Source organism: Mustelus asterias, chromosome 10 (genome assembly GCF_964213995.1).
Source record: "Mustelus asterias chromosome 10, sMusAst1.hap1.1, whole genome shotgun sequence".
Lineage (NCBI taxonomy): Eukaryota > Metazoa > Chordata > Chondrichthyes > Carcharhiniformes > Triakidae > Mustelus > Mustelus asterias.
In genome coordinates, this window is record NC_135810.1 from 49,757,824 (window position 1) to 49,776,270 (window position 18,447).

The following is an 18,447-nucleotide window of genomic DNA, read 5'->3' on the forward strand; positions in this document are numbered from 1 at the left end:
TAATGTTCAATAACCTTTCCTATTTGTAGGTCAAAGAAACATACAAGAAAAGTTAGAAATGAGAAAGAGCTTTTTAGCACATTCCTCTGGTGTATTAATTCACTGATTACTTTATCCGATCTGATCCCAATGTTTTTGCTTCCATGAGTTTGCTTGATGGCTTTTACTTGATATCAATTCTAACTTTTTCCTCCAGATTTCACTTACTGCTTTTGGTCCTATATTAACACTTCTACACCTTCGAACTATTGTGTGTTACTTGTGCTGATATTTTGTTTAAAGGCTCTGAAAATGAGTTTGCATTTACAACAGTACTCGCTCTCTCCTCCTTTAATGATATAATTTATTTTTTCTTCCAATTTTCAGATTACAGCACATATCTTGCTTAAAATAATTAATACCCAATTAATAACACATAATAATTCATGCCCATTAGCAAAAAGGTTGACATCGCGTTCAATTGTATTTACTTTTGCCTTTCAAGTGCTGACTAACTGCACTTGCAAATCTTCTTGTCTTTATGTTCAATGTTTTTTTCATTCATGTGTTGAGAATCTGTATTTCTATTAACTAACATATTATTTTCACTGCAGACATGTTATATGTTATATTTAATGAATAAAATGCAATAAAATCTATACCTATGACTGTCAAATGAATCCCATCTATATAAAAATATCCAAAATTGCTCTTATAAATGTTCTAAGAACATCACTAACAAGATAGGTTAATTGGTGTGTCAACCTTCTCTCATGTCAGTGCTACAGCAGCTACCCAAAAGTCAAAACTAATTAACTTTTAATTAGGTAATACATCTGGGGAAAGCTAAGAAGACAAAGGCATCCACAATAAATGGTCGAACAATGAGAAATATAGAGGAACAGAGGGCCCTTGGATGCATGTCCACAGGTCCCTCAAGGTAGCTAGACAAGGTGATAAGGTGGTTAAGAAGGCACAGGGGATATTTCTTTCATTAACCAAGGGCTAATGGGGATATTTGTTGCTTTAGCCACAGAATAACGGGGATATTTGTTTCATTAGTCGAGGAGTAAAAGAGCTGGGACGTTATACTAGAACATAAAACCCTATTAAGGCCACAGCTGGAGCACTGTATACAGTTCTGGTCATCGCACAACAAGAAAGATATGATTCCACTGCAGATGATACAGGAGATACATGAGGATGCTGCCTGGACTGAAGAATTTTGGTGAGGAAAGGTTGGATATCCAGGGTTGTTTTTGTTGGAACAGAGGAGGCTAAGTGGAGACCTGATTGGAATATCAAAAATGATGAGGAACATACAAAGATTGGAAACGGATCCTTGGCTGAGGGGTTCATGATGTGGAGATGCCGGCGTTGGACTGGGGTTAACACAGTAAGAGTTTTAACAACACCAGGTTAAAGTCCAACAGGTTTATTTGGTAGCAAATGCCATTAGCTTTCAGAGCGCTGCTCCTTCGTCAGATGGAGTGGAAATCTGCTCTCAAACAGGGCACAGGGACACAAAATCAAGTTACAGAATACTGATTAGGATGCGAATCTCGACAGCCAACCAGGTCTTAAAGATACAGACAATGTGAGTGGAGGGGGCATTAAGCACAGGTTAAAGAGATGTGTATTGTCTCCAGACAGGACAGCCAGTGAGATTCTGCAAGTCCAGGAGGCAAGCTGTGGGGGTTACTGATAGTGTGACATAAACCCAACATCCCGGTTTAGGCCGTCCTCATGTGTGCGGAACGCTGCAGGAAAGGATGTCCAGAGGCATGGTACATTGGGGAAACCATGCAGACGCTACGACAACGGATGAATGAACACCGCTCGACAATCACCAGGCAAGACTGTTCTCTTCCTGTGGGGGAGCACTTCAGCGGTCACGGGCATTCAGCCTCTGATCTTCGGGTAAGCGTTCTCCAAGGCGGCCTTCACGACACACAACAGCGCAGAGTCGCTGAACAGAAACTGATAGCCAAGTTCCGCACACATGAGGACGGCCTAAACCGGGATGTTGGGTTTAAAACTCTTACCGAGGGGTCCATAAGCAGGGAACATTGATTTAAGATAACAGGTAGGAAGTTTAAAGGGGATTCAAGGAGAATTTTGTTCACTCAGAAGGTGGTGAGGATCTGGAAATCATTGCCTGAAATTGTGGTCGAGGCAGAAACCCTCATAACATTTTTTAAAAATTCTTGAATATGCACTTGAAGGGCCTACAAGGTTACAGATCACAAGCTGGACAGATACTTGTCGACTGCTGCTGCACAATGGACCGCATGGCCTCCTTCCATGTGTAAATTTCTACGATTCTATGTATACTGAAGAAGACGCTGTTAAATACTAATTGTGATTGATGGATTTAAATTGTGCAAACATGCTTAAACACAACTAATAATGCATTGTAGTAACAGTAAATAAAATTGTAATTTAAAACAGAGAGGATTAGCATCGACCTTAAACTCATCTAATGGAGGAAAGATCAATATAAAGAAGTGCATGGGAATTATATGTTATATTTTCTTTCCTTATCCTTACATCATAGCAAAGCATTACAAACAAATCCAATTAAGGAATTTTTTAAAAATGTTATGAGGGTTTCTACCTCAATTACAATTTCAGGCAATGATTTCCAGATCCTCACCACCTTCTGAGTGAACAAAATTCTCCTTGAATCCTCTTCAAACCTCCAGCCTGTTATCTTAAATCAATGTTCCCTGCTTATGGACCCCCTCAGCCAAGGATCCGTTTCCAATCTTTGTATGTTCCTCATCATTTTTGATATTCCAATCAGGTCTCCACTTAGCCTCCTCTGTTCCAACAAAAACAACCCTGGATATCCAACCTTTCCTCACCAAAATTCTTCAGTCCAGGCAGCATCCTCATGTATCTCCTGTATCATCTGCAGTGGAATCATATCTTTCTTGTTGTGCGATGACCAGAACTGTATACAGTTATATCAATATAAAGAAGTCCATGGGAATTATATGCTATATTTTCTTTCCTTCTCCTTACATCATAGCAAAGCATTACAAACAAATCCTAAGGGCAAGAAAAATTATGTCCTTCAACAAACAGAGCATGTTATGTTTATTTGAAAATACATCCTAATTAAAAATAAACACCATCATGTAAACTGTAATATATTTAGGTTCCTGATGGAATGGATACACGTTATCCCTTCAAATGTTATATATAATGTTAACTGCTGTGAACCTCACTCAAAAGGGGCAACAAAAAAGGTACACATTTCAACTTACATATTTTCTTCTCCAACAATACAAATTGCTGATAGAAGCTTGATTGCATCTGTCATCATGTTAGGCTGTCTTGGATCAATAGCTCTGGCCAGCAAGGATATACTTCGTTCTTCCCCCAAGATTCTTTCCAATCCATACTAAAATTAGTGAGGTGGCAGATTTATTGTATATTAGTCACAAAGTTACTTTTTCAGGTTTACTGCCTAATTTGCAATCAATACTAAATAAATAAATTTGCTTTTTTTGCAGTCCATTAGTTGCAGCTCAATTTATCTGCTTTCATTGCATATGCATTGATATAATTTTCACAATTGGGCAAAATAGTAAATAAATTTCAAAGGTTAGATTTACTATTTAAAATGAATTCAACTACTATATCATATTTTCATTAATTACTGATTTCCATGTAAACTTAAAGTTATTTTAGAAAAACATATACACAAAATTTCAAATCAAACTTGATTGTCTTTAAAGAAGTTATCCTTGCATTTCATCAAAAGCTGCACTCCATTTTGCAGGAAAAAATAATGTGTTATCTCCAGCAGGTCCATTTTCTGAACTTTAATGGACAATCAGCATTACAACATTACATCTCAAGCTTGTAAAGAAAGAGCATCATGAAATGATGAAAGGAAAAAAAAATTGCTGTGCATTTGTGAAAAGCATAAGACAAATCTCACACATCTAAAACAAGATCAAATGTCACAGCAACATATCATTAAATAATTAAGTTACCTTATTGTTCATGAATGCCCTCAAACACTGAATCACTTTATGTTGGCTCTTGCGATCATTTTTTTCTTGGCTATCATGAAAATAAAAACAGAACTTTTATTTTAACTTAAAAGCCAAACAACATTTCATAAGATGATCATCGGGCAACTTGAAATATAGAATTAGAAACTGCACTTACTGCTTCTTATTGAGTAATTTCTCCAGGACATCCAACAGCTGGTTCAAACCTTCATTTCCAAAGCTTCCTACCCAACTGGGGGAAAAAAAACAGAATAAATTCAATCATAAAACTAAAGCATTGGAAGGTGGAAAGGGTGAAAGCAATCAACCATGGTGCACTCATAAATATTTTTCAATAAAAAAATGATTCTATTCTAAATAAAGAATTTGTAGTAAATATAACTTCAAATTCGAAGACATCATTTATAATAAATGTAAACAATATACATTTAAAATAATTTGCATCAATTGTTTTTATTTTTCATTATAAAAGCTATGGACAGACTGTAGTTCCCTGGGAGCGGACTGGTGGAGAGGTTCACTTAATTGGCCAAGTAGATATAGGACTCTCTGTTCCCCCAACCACACTGATTAAGGCAGGAGCAATCAAGGTTAAGGTCGGCCTTCCCAACCCTAGGTTAATTGAGACCACTCCACCAACTCTGGTATTCAACAGCTTCTATCGTAACCCTATCCACCAGCCAAATAATCACTGGCAACCCCAAAGTTGCCATTTCCAAGGGCTCATGCCACATGGCAAGATCGCCAGGTATGCCTTGGCAACCTACCCAAGGACTCATAGGTGCTCTCATGATTGGACAGTCTGTGCCCCACAAAGGACCGACCCACTTCAATCAGCCAGCCTTTCAGTGACGAGCCAGCTCCATTTACCTCTATTCCTGGCCTCTCGTGAATGCTCCTGATACCAGGCCAATTGCTGTACCAGCAGTGGCCACCACTCCCAGTGGTGCCATTGAAGCTGAAGAGCTCCAGTCCTCCAATTCGCCAGCACCATCACCTCCAATAGCCCAAGAACACCAATGTCATGCAGTTAAGATTTATTCCGATCAGGGCTTCCAAAATGGCAGGGTTACCAGCAGCTCTCCGGCTGGATGATGGGGTGACCGCCACAGTATTAAATTCAGCCCTATGTGAGCTACAAAATGTCTTTGTCAACCACTGTCATAGCAAACGTTTAAGTCATTAAACTTCAACATTTCAATGCAAAGCTGAGAAGCACTTCACTACAGTACATCTTTTCAAACAGTATTGCTCGGAAGGCTGAACTCCTTAAAAAGAAAGCATTAAATGTAGTCTCCCTAAAAAGAATGAAGTTGCCTTAAACATCTTTGATAGTAAAATTTACGGAGAAGGAAAAGGTGATGGAGAGAGGAACCCAAATCTCTTAATTTGCCAGATCTCTCCGGATTTCATACTGATAGGAAAGCAGGCTGAATACTTTCCTTTACTGCACAGGGTATAGAATACAAACAGTAAGAAGTCTCACAAAAAGTCCAACAGGTTTATTTGGTAGCAAATACCATAAGCTTTCGGAGCACAGCTCCTTCGTCAGATGGAGTGGATATCTGTTCTCAAACAGGGCACAGACACAGAAATCAAATTACAGAATACTGATTAGAATGCAAATCTCTACAGCCAGCCAGGTCTTAAATGTACAGACAATGTGGGTGGAGGGAGCATACAAAAGCAGGGATGTAATGCCAGAACTGTATAAAACACTGGTAAGGTCACAGCTGGAGTTTTGCATACAATTCTGGACCACATTACAGGAAGGACATAATTACTCAAAAGGGTACAGAAGAGATTTACAAGAAAATTGCCAGGGCTGGGAAAATGTCAGCTTTGAGGAAAGATTAGATAGGCTAAGGTTGTGTTCCTTCGAACAGAGGAGGCTGAGGGGTGACTTTAATCAAGTACACAAAATTATGAGGGGCCTAGATAGAGGAGACAGGAAAAACTTGTTTCCCCAAATGGAGAGGTCAATTAGAAGGGAGCACAGATTTAAGGTGATTAGTAGAAGGATTAGCGGGGAAATTAGGAAAAATGTTTTCATCCAGAGAGGGATAAGTGCCTGAAATTCATTGCCTGGATTGGTTTTTGAGAGAGAAATCCTCAACTCATTTGAAAGGTACCTGGATTGATACCTGAAGTGCCGTAACCTGCAAGGCTATGGTCAGTGTGCTGGACACAATGGGCCAAATGATCTCCTTCTGTGCCTTAACTTTTCTGGAATTTTATGGTAGTGTCTAGCATTTCATGAAGTTATAAAGCATGAACATGCAATATATAACAACCAAAAATGAAAGCAGAATCATTTAATCCTGCAGGCGACAGTTGCTCAGTTAGGTCAAATTGCGGCTCATTAGCTTTACCGGACTATAATAATAGAAGATGAAAGTCAACAATAACCTACAAAAAGCTTACAGATTAAGTATCATGTAAGTCACCAAACTGTTGTGTAGTTCATTACTGGCACATTGCTTGCATATCAGCAACCATATAATCAACACATGTCATGCCTGCCAATGTACTCAATTAAGTTCAAGCCTGCAGTCAGTCAAGTTTAAGGTCCAACAAAAGACCATCTATCCTTAGATGAAAGTTTCTGAAAAAGTGCAGGAATGATCAAGTCAACTCTCTAAACATTTAGCATACCTAAAAATGCTTTTCAGCTCTTATGAATTTGTTTTGCAAGAAATTCAAAATGAATCCATCTTGTACTTGACATCACCATAAAAGGAGTTGTGTGTTTTAATATGGTCACAGAGTTCTTAAATTGAAGATATTTGATAATGTTTGTCTCTTCTACTGTCCAGCAGCATATGGTGCTTCAAAGGTTCGAAGTGAATCTCTCCCAACATAAAGAAATCACACAGCAATCACAACCATTGCCAAAGCAGAATCCAATACCAGCTACTGTCAGGAAATTTGAGGATCATTTCTGCAAACACTGATCACAGAGAATCGATCGTCTAATGTCATCTATTGGTTTTCAAGTACTTGAGGCATTCTGGTAATATGCTACTGTGCTGCAGAAATGCGTGGTCTCAGAAAGCAGAAACTGAGAACAATGGCTTTTCAGTGTTCGGGAGCCAATGATCCTGGGGCTAAGCATTCCATATATTAACATCTTCTCAATATTAATTCAACTGTTCCTGAAAAATAAATCATAAAATATGGTGCAGCAGAACCAATAGCCTTCTGGAATGCTGAAAAAGTGTGCATCAGTATGAACTCCAATATTACCCTTTGAAGGGAGGGCTCATATTGGGTCCATGGTGGCCCCAGCAAACTGATGCACTTTTCAACAGATTACAAATATGAATTCTTATAAAGACTGTTCTCTATCGCAGACTACATAGATTCTTCAATGGAATTAAAATCAGATTGCATATAAGAAATAGGAGCAGGAGTAGGCCATCTAGCCCCTCGAGCCTGCCCCGCCATTCAACAAGATCATGGCTGATCTGACGTGGATCAGTACCACTTACCCGCCTGATCCCCATAACCCTTAATTCCCTTACCGCTCAGGAATCCATCCATCCGCGCTTTAAACATATTCAGCGAGGTAGCCTCCACCACCTCAGTGGGCAGAGAATTCCAGAGATTCACCACCCTCTGGGAGAAGAAGTTCCTCCTCAACTCTGTCTTAAACCGACCCCCCTTTATTTTGAGGCTGTGTCCTCTAGTTTTAACTTCCTTACTAAGTGGAAAGAATCTCTCCGCCTCCACCCTATCCAGCCCCCGCATTATCTTATAAGTCTCCATAAGATCCCCCCTCATCCTTCTAAACTCCAACGAGTACAAACCCAATCTCCTCAGCCTCTCCTCATAATCCAAACCCCTCATCTCCGGTATCAACCTGGTGAACCTTCTCTGCACTCCCTCCAATGCCAATATATCCTTCCTCATATAAGGGGACCAATACTGCACACAGTATTCCAGCTGCGGCCTCACCAATGCCCTGTACAGGTGCATCAAGACATCCCTGCTTTTATATTCTATCCCCCTCGCAATATAGGCCAACATCCCATTTGCCTTCTTGATCACCTGTTGTACCTGCAGACTGGGCTTTTGCGTCTCATGCACAAGGACCCCCAGGTCCCTTTGCACGGTAGCATGTTTTAATTTGTTTCCATTGAGATAGTAATCCCATTTGTTATTATTTCCTCCAAAGTGTATAACCTCGCATTTCTCAACGTTATACTCCAGTTGCCATATCCTCGCCCATTCACTCAGCCTGTCCAAATCTCTCTGCAGATCTTCTCCGTCCTCCACACGATTCACTTTTCCACTTATCTTTGTGTCGTCTGCAAACTTCGTTACCCTACACTCCGTCCCCTCCTCCAGATCATCTATATAAATGGTAAACAGTTGCGGCCCGAGTACCGATCCCTGCGGCACGCCACTAGTTACCTTCCTCCAACCGGAAAAACACCCATTTATTCCGACTCTTTGCTTCCTGTCGGATAGCCAGTCCCCAATCCACTTTAACACACTACCCCCAACTCCGTGTGCCCTAATCTTCTTCAGCAGCCTTTTATGGGGCACCTTATCAAACGCCTTTTGGAAATCCAAAAACACCGCATCCACCGGTTCTCCTCCATCAACCGCCCTCGTCACATCTTCATAAAAATCCAACATGTTCGTCAAGCACGACTTTCCCCTCATGAATCCATGCTGCGTCTGATTGATCGAACCATTTCTATCCAGATGCCCTGCTATCTCCTCCTTAATAATGGATTCCAGCATTTTCCCTACTACAGACGTTAAGCTGACCGGCCTATAGTTACCCGCCTTTTGTCTCCTTCCTTTTTTAAACAGCGGCGTAACATTAGCCGTTTTCCAATCAACCGGCACTACCCCAGAATGCAACGAGTTTTGATAAATAATCACTAACGCATCCACTATTACATCTGACATTTCTTTCAATACCCTGGGATGCATTCCATCCGGACCCGGGGACTTGTCCACCTTCAGTCCCATTAGTCTACCCAGCACTGCCTCTCTGGTAACATTAATCGTATTAAGTATTTCTCCTGCTGCCAACCCTCTATCATTAATATTTGGCAAACTATTTGTGTCCTCCACCGTGAAGACCGACACAAAAAACTTATTTAAAGACTCAGCCATATCCTCATTTCCCACTATTAACTCCCCCCTCTCGTCCTCCAAGGGTCCAACATTCACTCTAGCCACTCTATTCCTTTTTATATATTTATAAAAACTTTTACTATATATCTAAAAGATACTTCTTGCTTCATATGAATTTGTTTTGCAAGAAATATAAAATGAATCGACCTTATACTTGACATCACCATAGAAGGAGCTATGCATTTTATATTGGTCAAGGAGTTCCAAAATTAAAGATATTTGATAATGTTTGTCCCTTGTCTGTGCAAACTAATATTAAAATAAAGACACACCAATTCAACCTCGATTGTTGGAGATAGTTTTGCGCTGTGAGAGACTGATTTCAGGCAGTACATTAATTCCCTTATATGACAAAATGGCATTTAGAAGGATTCTTCTCTAAGTCTCAGTTTAAATATCTAGAAAACAGTCCTAGAATTGGAGGTAATTGACAAAGCAGTTGAAGATGTTTGGGCCTCTGCCATGAGAAACTGTGTGCTGGGACAGTGATGATTGGCCGCCAATAAACACAATTTTCTTCCCTTTTGCAAGGTATGACTCTTGCCAGTAGACAGTCTCCTTGTATTCTACTGCCTTCAAAAATATTAGAGCTGTTTGACGTCACACTCAGTCAAATTATACCTTGATGTCATCTCACCTCTGTTGTGCAATTAGGTCAAGAGTCAATGGGCCCAGGTCAAAACAAACTGAGCAACAGATGAACAGGTTATTTGGCCAGTATGTTCTGCTGGATAGCCTTGTCGATGACACCTTCCATCGCTCTGCTGATGACTAAGATAGGCTGCTGGAACAGTAATTGATTGGATTCATTTCTCTTATTTATGGTGGACAGAGCATACCTGGACAATTTTCTTAACTTGATTGGATAGATATCGGTGCTTTTGCTCTACTGTAACAGTTTGGCTAAGAAAATGGCTAGTTCTGAAGCACAGATCTTAAGCACTGTAGCCAGGGTGTTTTTGGGTCCGATTGCCTTTGTTGTGTCTGGTGCATTTAACTATTTCTTAACGTTACTTAAATTGAATCAAATTTTCTGAAGACTGGCTTTTGTGATGGTAGGAACTTCAGGAGGAGGCTGAGTGGAAGCAATGACTTGGCACTTCAAGCATGAAAACAACTGCAAACAAATTGAGGATGGGATGTTTGTGGACACTCTCCCCTGTGGTGTGTAAATAATCGACTATCATTAGGATTAGAGATGTCAGAACTGCAGAGTTTTGGTCTGACCCATTGGTTGTGAGGCTGATTCACTGTTTACAGCATGCTACGTCTACTCTTGGTAGGCAGGACACACCCAGGGATGATAATGGAGGAGTCAAGTGACCTTGGTTCACATGTATGATTCTGAGCGTGTGACAATGTCAGGTTTTACTTGACGGGTCTGTGGGAGAATTCTCCCAATTTTGGAATGAGTCCCCAGATGTTATGAAGAAGATTTTGCAGCGTTGGCTGGGCTGGATATGCTTGTCCAATACAAAATGTAATTTTGGGTGAATTCCAGGTGGCCTGCCCTTTTTATTTTTATACTTTGTCACAGAGACTTGCTCGATCATTTCAAAGGGCAGATAAGGGGTAAGCAGATTGCCTTGGCCTGTCGTCAAACATAGACTAAATCAGCTAAGGATGGCAGATTTCATGACTAAAGCATGTTAGGGATCACTGAATTTGTTAGAGGTAATAGAGAGAGTAGACAAGGATTTTGCAGGTATAATATATCTAGATTCCAAAACATATTCAAATAAAGTAGCATATGATAGACTGATGAATTAAGGTCCGAGCTGACAGAGTCAGGGTACTAGTAACATAATGGATAGCTAGCTAGCTGCAGAAGACAAAGTGTAGGGTTGAGCACTCCTCGGAGATCAAACAAAGATCATAGAAATCATAGAATCATAGAAACCCTACAGTGCAGAAGGAGGCCATTCGGCCCATCGAGTCTGCACTGACCACAATCCCACCCAGGCCCTACCTCCACATATTTACCCACTAATCTACGCATCCCAGGATTCTAAAGGGCAATTTTTAACCTGGCCAATCAACCTAACCTGCACATCTTTGGATGTGGGAGGAAACCGGAGCACCCGGAGGAAACCCACACAGACACGAGGAGAATGTGCAAACTCCACACAGACAGTGACCCGAGCTGGGAATCGAACCCGGGACCCTGGAGCTGAGAAGCAGCAGTGCTAACCACTGTGCTACCGTGCCGCCCTGATCATTGTTGGGACCTCTGTTCTTCACAATTTATATTAATAATTTAGACTTTGTGTGGGGAATAGTCAACACTGAGGAAGATTGCAGGAAATTACAACAAAACATTAATACACGTGCCAAATGATGTTTTTTTCCATATGCTCAATTAAGAGGTCATGAATATAAATGGTGTAGAGAAGAAAATAGTAATATAAATGGGGTAGAGAAGTAGAGAGATCTAGTGACACTAGTTAATCAAACCGCTAGAATAGCAAATAAAGCACACGGGTTTATTTTGAGAGGGATAAAATTGAAAAGTAGAGAAGTTACGCTCAACTTGTATTGAATCTTCAATAAACCACAATTAGGAGTGCTGCATACGACTCTGATCACCATATTATATAAATGATATATTGATGCACTGGAGAGGATACAAAAAAGATTCACAAGGAATGTACCAGAATTGCGAGCTTACACCGATCAGTAAAGCTTCAACAGGCTTAAAAAGAGAAGGCTGACTGGTGATCTATTAGAGATCTTTAATCATGAAATGCTTTGTGAGAACACAGTGTACTCATTTGTAGAAAGCAGCAAAACTAGAGGTCATCAATATAAGATTGTCATCAAGAACTCAGAATTCAGAAGAAACTTCTTCACCCAGAAAATGGTGAGAATGAGCAATTCACTACCACAATATCATAAGTTTTTTTTAAACTGCTGGAGGCATTCTCCCAAGGTTTAGGACAATGTCCACTTTGCCATTATAGCCCTTCATTCAACTACCAACAATCCTTTTGTATCTAGAATAGAAGGAACCAACATTCTATCCAAGTTATCATTGTTTAAGATTATGCAATGTTTACATCCTAAGGGAATCCGAACAACCATCTACACTGACATATTGTGGGTTGGAAACATAGAAAATAGGAGTAGGCCATTCAGCCCACCAAGCCAACTCCATCATTCAATTTAATCGTGGCTGATCGCTATCTCAACGCCATATTCCCATTCTATCCCAATACCCCTTAACATCTTGAGTGCATAGAAATCTATTTATTTCTTAAATACATTCAGTGACTTTGCCTTCACAGCCTTATGTGGTAGAGATTTCCACAGGTTCCCCACCCTCAAGTGAAAAAATCTCTCCTCATCTCAATCTTACATGGCCTTCACTGTATCCTGAGACCATGGTGATTGAACAGTGTTCAGTGCCATTTATAATGCTTCAGATGCCGAAGCAGACTGTGCCTGCATACACCAAGACGTGGATAACATTAAGGCTTGGGATGCAAAGTATTATCTGCGCCATACAAGTGTCAGGCAATAAGCATCTCCAACAAGAGAGAATCCAACCATCTCCCCTTTACACTGAATGGCATTACCCTGGCTGAATCTTGTGGGTCACCATTTAAGGGAAACATGACTGGACTAGCCATATAAAGAGTGCAGCTACAAGACTAAGTCAGAGGCTGGAAGTTCAGTGACATGTAACCCAGCTCCTGACTCCCCAAATCCTCTCCACCACCACCAATTCACTGTTGCACAATGGTTAGAACTGCTGCCTCACAGCGCTATGGACCCAGGTTCAATTCCAGCCGTGGGTGACAGACTTTGTGGAGTTTGCACATTCTCCCAGTGTCTGCGTGGGTTTCATCTGGGTTCTCCGGCTTCCTCCCACAGTTGAAAGACGTGCAGGGCAAGTGGACTTGCCATGGTAAAATGCACAGGGTAATGAGGGTAGGGTGGGGTTGGACCTGCATGGAATGCTCTTTCAGAGAATGGGTGCAGACTTGATGAGCTGTATCGCCTCCTTTTACATTGTAGGTATTCTATGGTAAATTAGGAATGTGATGAAACATTCTGCACTTGCCTGGATGAGGTGCATCCAAAAATCTCAATGCCATCCAGGACAAAGCAGCTTGCTTGATCAACACCCAAACCATCATCTGAAACATTCATTTCTCACCATCTGCGCATAGAGGCAGCTGTGAATACCATCTGCAAGTTGCACCGCAGCAACCTGCCAAGACAGCACATACAAACCTTGAATTCCACCACCTGGAAGGACAGCAGATGTCCGTTAACACCACTGCCTGCAAGTTCCCCTCCAAGCCACATGCCATGCTGACTTGGAACCGTATCACTGCTCCTGGAATTCCCTCCCTAACAGCACTGTGGGTCTAACTGCACCACATGGACTGCAGTGATTAATCAATGCAGCTCACAACTACCTTCTTAAGGGCAATTAGGTGTGGGAAATATACCTTGGCCTTGTCAGTGGGGCTCACATCCCATTTGAATTAAAAAACTTAACTGCCAGCCTAGATTTTGTGCTAAAGTCTGCAATGAATATTGAATTCACAACCTTCTGACTCAGAGGCAAGAGTGCTACAATGAGCCACCAAATGATTTTTATTGCAAAAATTGATGCTGACTGTAATTTTTCTGCTAATTAAGTGACATAGGACTGAGCTGTTTCAACATTGTTGGCCCTCTGATTTCCTCAATGTGGCAATTAGAAAAAAGAGAAAAATAGTACGTTCAAAAAGTTAAGAAAGCAGAATATGGTAATTATAATCAGATCAATTAAGGAAAGAATAATGCAGTGAGGGTCAAAAAATAGATTACGCTGATTAAATAATTTAGTATCAAAATTTGTGCACTTGAAAATTGGCTTCACCTTATGAAGAAAACTACAAATTACATATCTGCAGAAATTGAATTAAGCACAATGTATTAATGAATTACTCATATCTACTCCACCTGCACACAATTTATTTCCTTTGACACCTGTATCTAAAGCAGATGAGCTAGTTAGGTAGCTATGGAGAACTTCCATCTTTTTTCCTTAATTTGTACTCTGGCAGACCTGTAAAGCACAATTGGACCAGCTCCATTAACATGAAAAAGACTCTGAAGTGTGATCTCACTTTAGGGAGATCATTAACACCATAAAATAATAGATGCATGGTCCCAAAACAAAATCTCAGAGACTCAGATTTTAACCGCCCTTAAAATATAAATGCATTTTAATTGTATATTATTTTGCTGTTGGCTAACTTAAAGTAAATAAATTGTATCAATTGAACAGAACTGAGTCCATACCATGAATCTTGAGATCTGAGTATCACACGTGATCATTGTCATTACCAGAGCAAATTTGGTTAAACAATTTAAATAATTACAAATGTCAGTGCCACACCAGCTCTGATGTGTGATTCTGAGTGCTTTGCTGTGCAGACATTTCATTAGGAAAGCACGTCAAGGGATTTGGGTTCAGGAGTAAAGATGTCTTGCTGCAATTAGATAGAGCCTTGGTGAGACCACACCTGGAGTATTGTGCACCATTTTGGTCTCCTTACCCAAGGATATATTTGCTACAAAGGGAGTGCAATGCAGATTCACCAGACTGAGACCTGGGATTGGCAAGATTGTCCTCTGAGGGGAGATTGAAGAGACTGGGTATTTATTCTCTAAGAGTTTGGAAGAATGAGGGGTAATCACATTGAAATGTACAAAGTTTTACAGAGCTCAACAGAGTAGATGCAGAAAGGATGCTTCCCTGGTTGCATTTCTAGAACCAAGGGGCACAGTCTCAGAATAAGAGGCAGGCCATTTAGAACTGAAATGAGGAGGAATTTCTTCACTCAGATGGTGGTGAATCTTTGGAATTCTTCACCCCAGAGGGCAGGGGAGTCTCACTCATCAAGTATGTTCAAGACAGAAATCACTAAATTTCTGGATATTAAAGGTATCAAGGGATGTGGGGATAGTGTTGGAAAATGGTATTGAGGTAGATCAACCATGATCTTGTTGATTGGTGAAGCAGGCTCAATGGGCTGAATGGCCTACTCCTGCTTCTAGATTGCTGTGATATGGATCAAAGGTGAGGATCAGGCATGACAAAAAAAAAGTTCAGAATGGGATCATTCTGTTCCCATTTTTCTATAAAGGGCTAAATTCAACTTGTGCAAATTCAGCTTTCATTCAGCAGCACCGATTTAGCTAGCTGGCAGAAAACAAAGAGTATGCACAAATAGGTCTTTTCCTGATTGTCAGGATGTGGTGGGTAGGGTACAACTGAAGCCTCAACTTTTTTACAATTTATATCAATGACTTAGATGAGGGGTATGAAGACACGGTAGCTAAATTTGAAGATGACACAAAAATAGGTAGGAAAGTAAACTGTGAAGAGGATATAAGGAGACTATAGATGGATATAAATGGGTTGAATGAGTGGGCAAAAATGTAGCAGATGGAGTATAATGTAGGAAAATGTTCATATTGGCAGAAAGAATAAAAAAGTATTACTTAAACAAGAACAGCTGCATAATTCTGAGGTGTAGAGTGACCTAGGTGTTTTAATGCATGAGTCAGATGTCAGTATGCAGGGACAGCAAGTAATTAAGAAGGCGGATGGAATATCATCCTTTATTACAAGAAATGGATATAAAAGTAAGGATGTTATGCTTCAGTTATACAGGGCATTGGTGAAACCACATCTCAAATATAATGCGTAATTTTGGTCTCCGTATTTAAGGATGTAAATGCACTGGAGGCAGTTCAGAGGAGGTTTACTAGATTGAGACCTCAAATGAGTCGACTGTCCTCTGAGGAAAGGTTAGACTGAGCTTGTTTCCACTGGAGTTTAGAATGGTGATGGGTGACTTGATCGAAGTATACAAAATTCTGAATGGTCTGAATAAGGTGGACATGGAAAGGATGTTTCCTCTTGTGCGGAAGAGCAGGCGCGGTTTTAAAATTAGGGGTCACCCTTTTAGGACAGAGATGAGGGGGGGGGGGGACAACGATTCTCCCAGTTCGCTGTACTGAGAATCAAGTGGAGGCGCCGTTTAGCAGACTCCCCACTGGGCATCACACCCTCCGCGAGTCTCCGGCAGCCGGATTTCTGGCACCATCAGCTCTGCGCTGGTTTCTGGCATGGAGCTGTATAAATTATGCAAAGCAGTATTTTCATATACTTACCATGTAATTAGTGGGCCCAGGACTGCAGTCTCCGGGCCTGCTAGAGTCTGTCCGTCCCCCACCCCCCAAAGAGTGTTTCACTCCAGCGAGGTTTACAATAGCTCCCCACTTGTGGGGAGCTGGCGGCCCGACCCTGCCTTGATGGCCCCCAGAGTGTCGGGGGTAAGGGGGTGCCCTCTGGGCATGGCCAGCTTGGCAGCGCCAGCCTGGTCCCTGGCACTGCCCAAGCGGCAAAGTGCCAATGCCCCAGGGGCACTTGGCACTTCCCACCAGGCATCGGGCATCACCAAGGAGGTGGAGCCCAATGGAGGGCAGGGCAGAAATCGAGGGCTGCGGTCGGACTAGGCCCGGACACGTCCAGGGGGCCAGCAATCGGGAAGCCAACAGTGCGGGGTTACTGCATATGTGCCGATCTCAGTGCTGAGATCAGCACATGCACAGTGGCCCGCTCTGGGCTATGCTGCCGACCTCTTCAGCTTTTTCACGTATATCACACTAGTGCACTCTGCAGTGCACAAACTGTGGGAGATTCATTTTGAATTTTTTCCCGCTGGAAAAAAAGCGTGATTTACTCGTTTTAAGCAAATTCGACACTTAGAATTCTTTTGGGAGAATCGCCCCAACAACCTTTTTCTGTGAGGGTTTTGCGACATGTGACTCTGCCTCAGAAGGTAGTGGAGGCAGGATCATTTAATATTTTTCAGGTGGAGGTGGATTGATTCCCTTGGTGATCAGGGGTCGATGGAAACGTGGAATTCCAAATACAAACGGATCATCCGTGATCTGAGTAAATGGCAGAGCAGACATGAAGGGCCAAATGGCCTAGTTTGCTCCTATTTAGTATGTTGAAGTTAGATAACGACTCACTCTAATCCCTTGACAAAGTCATAAATCTCTATTCCTTCATTGCTGCCAAGTCAAAATCCTGAAACTCTCTACCCAACCACATTGTAGGAGCATATTCATAACACAGATGGCAGTGGCTCAGAGGGCCATCCCAGCAATACCCACACTATACAAATAAAATAAAACTAAGCCAAATTTTTAAACAGCTTGCTTTGTAACTTTCACTGGAAAAGGTAAAACAAATCCAACAGATTATAGTTTCTAAGAAATTTCAACACTGGAATAACCAGCGTGAATCCGGCTTGGGTCACTGTCTGTGTGGAGTTTGCACATTCTCCTCGTGTCTGCGTGGGTTCCCTCCGGGTGCTCCGGTTTCCTCCCACAGTCCAAAGATGTGCGGGTTAGGCTGATTGGCCATGCTAAAATTTCCCTTAGTGTCCTGAGATGTGTAGGCTAGAGGGATTAGTGGGTAAATATGAAGGGATATGGGGGTAGGGCCTGGGTGGGATTGTGGTCGGTGCAGACTCGATGGGCCAGATGGCCTCTTTCTGTACTGTAGGGATTCTATGGTTTGTGAAAACTGACACTAGCTGGCTTGAATTTAGAAATGTTTTTAGACAACCAGATATCCTATGGCATTGCTCATAATGGATGAAAGATTATACGGTTGCTGCACACCATGCTGATTTCTGAAACTGGGTGAAGCATAGATATTTCTAGTGCAGGATATTTAAACAGGATTTGCAATTAAAAGACATTCCTCATGTATTTGTTTGGCGATTATTTCTGCAGCAGTGTATTTCTGAAGTGTTACAACCAGGATGGGAGGAGTGTGCAGTGTATCTAGCCCCCAGATCGCACCACAGGGATGGCACGGTGGCACAGTGGTTAGCACTGCTGCATCACAGCACCAGGGACCCGAGTTCAATTCCTGGTTTGGGTCACTGTCTGTGTGGAGTTTGCACATTCTCCCCATGTCTGTGTGGGTTTCCTCCGGGTGCTCCGGTTTCCTCCCACAGCCCAAACATGTGCAAGTTAAGTGGATTGGCGATGCTAAATTGTCCCTCAGTGTCAGGGGATTAGCAGAGTGGGTGCGATCGTTGTCTCAAATGGCCTCCTTCTGCACTGTAGGGGTTTTATGATTCTATGATTAGTTAAAAGTTTAATTCACTCAGCAAAGTGGCCAATTATTTACCTTCACCATTGTTAGACCCACACACAAACAAATGAACAAATAGCATGCCTGCAAGAAAAAAATTTG

At 41.5% G+C, this 18,447-nt stretch overlaps 1 protein-coding gene across 1 annotated transcript in view; it reads right to left on the reverse strand.

Annotated features, from left to right (window-relative positions):
• LOC144500017 (protein diaphanous homolog 3-like) overlaps positions 1-18,447 on the reverse strand; it is a 606,420-nt gene that overhangs the window by 452,787 nt on the left and 135,186 nt on the right. The window contains exons 6-8 of the mRNA XM_078222760.1: positions 4,165-4,239; positions 3,987-4,056; positions 3,252-3,388 (exon numbers count right to left, since the gene is read on the reverse strand). Of these exons, the coding sequence (XP_078078886.1) occupies positions 3,252-3,388; positions 3,987-4,056; positions 4,165-4,239 (282 nt within the window). The remainder of the gene's footprint in view (positions 1-3,251; positions 3,389-3,986; positions 4,057-4,164; positions 4,240-18,447) is intronic.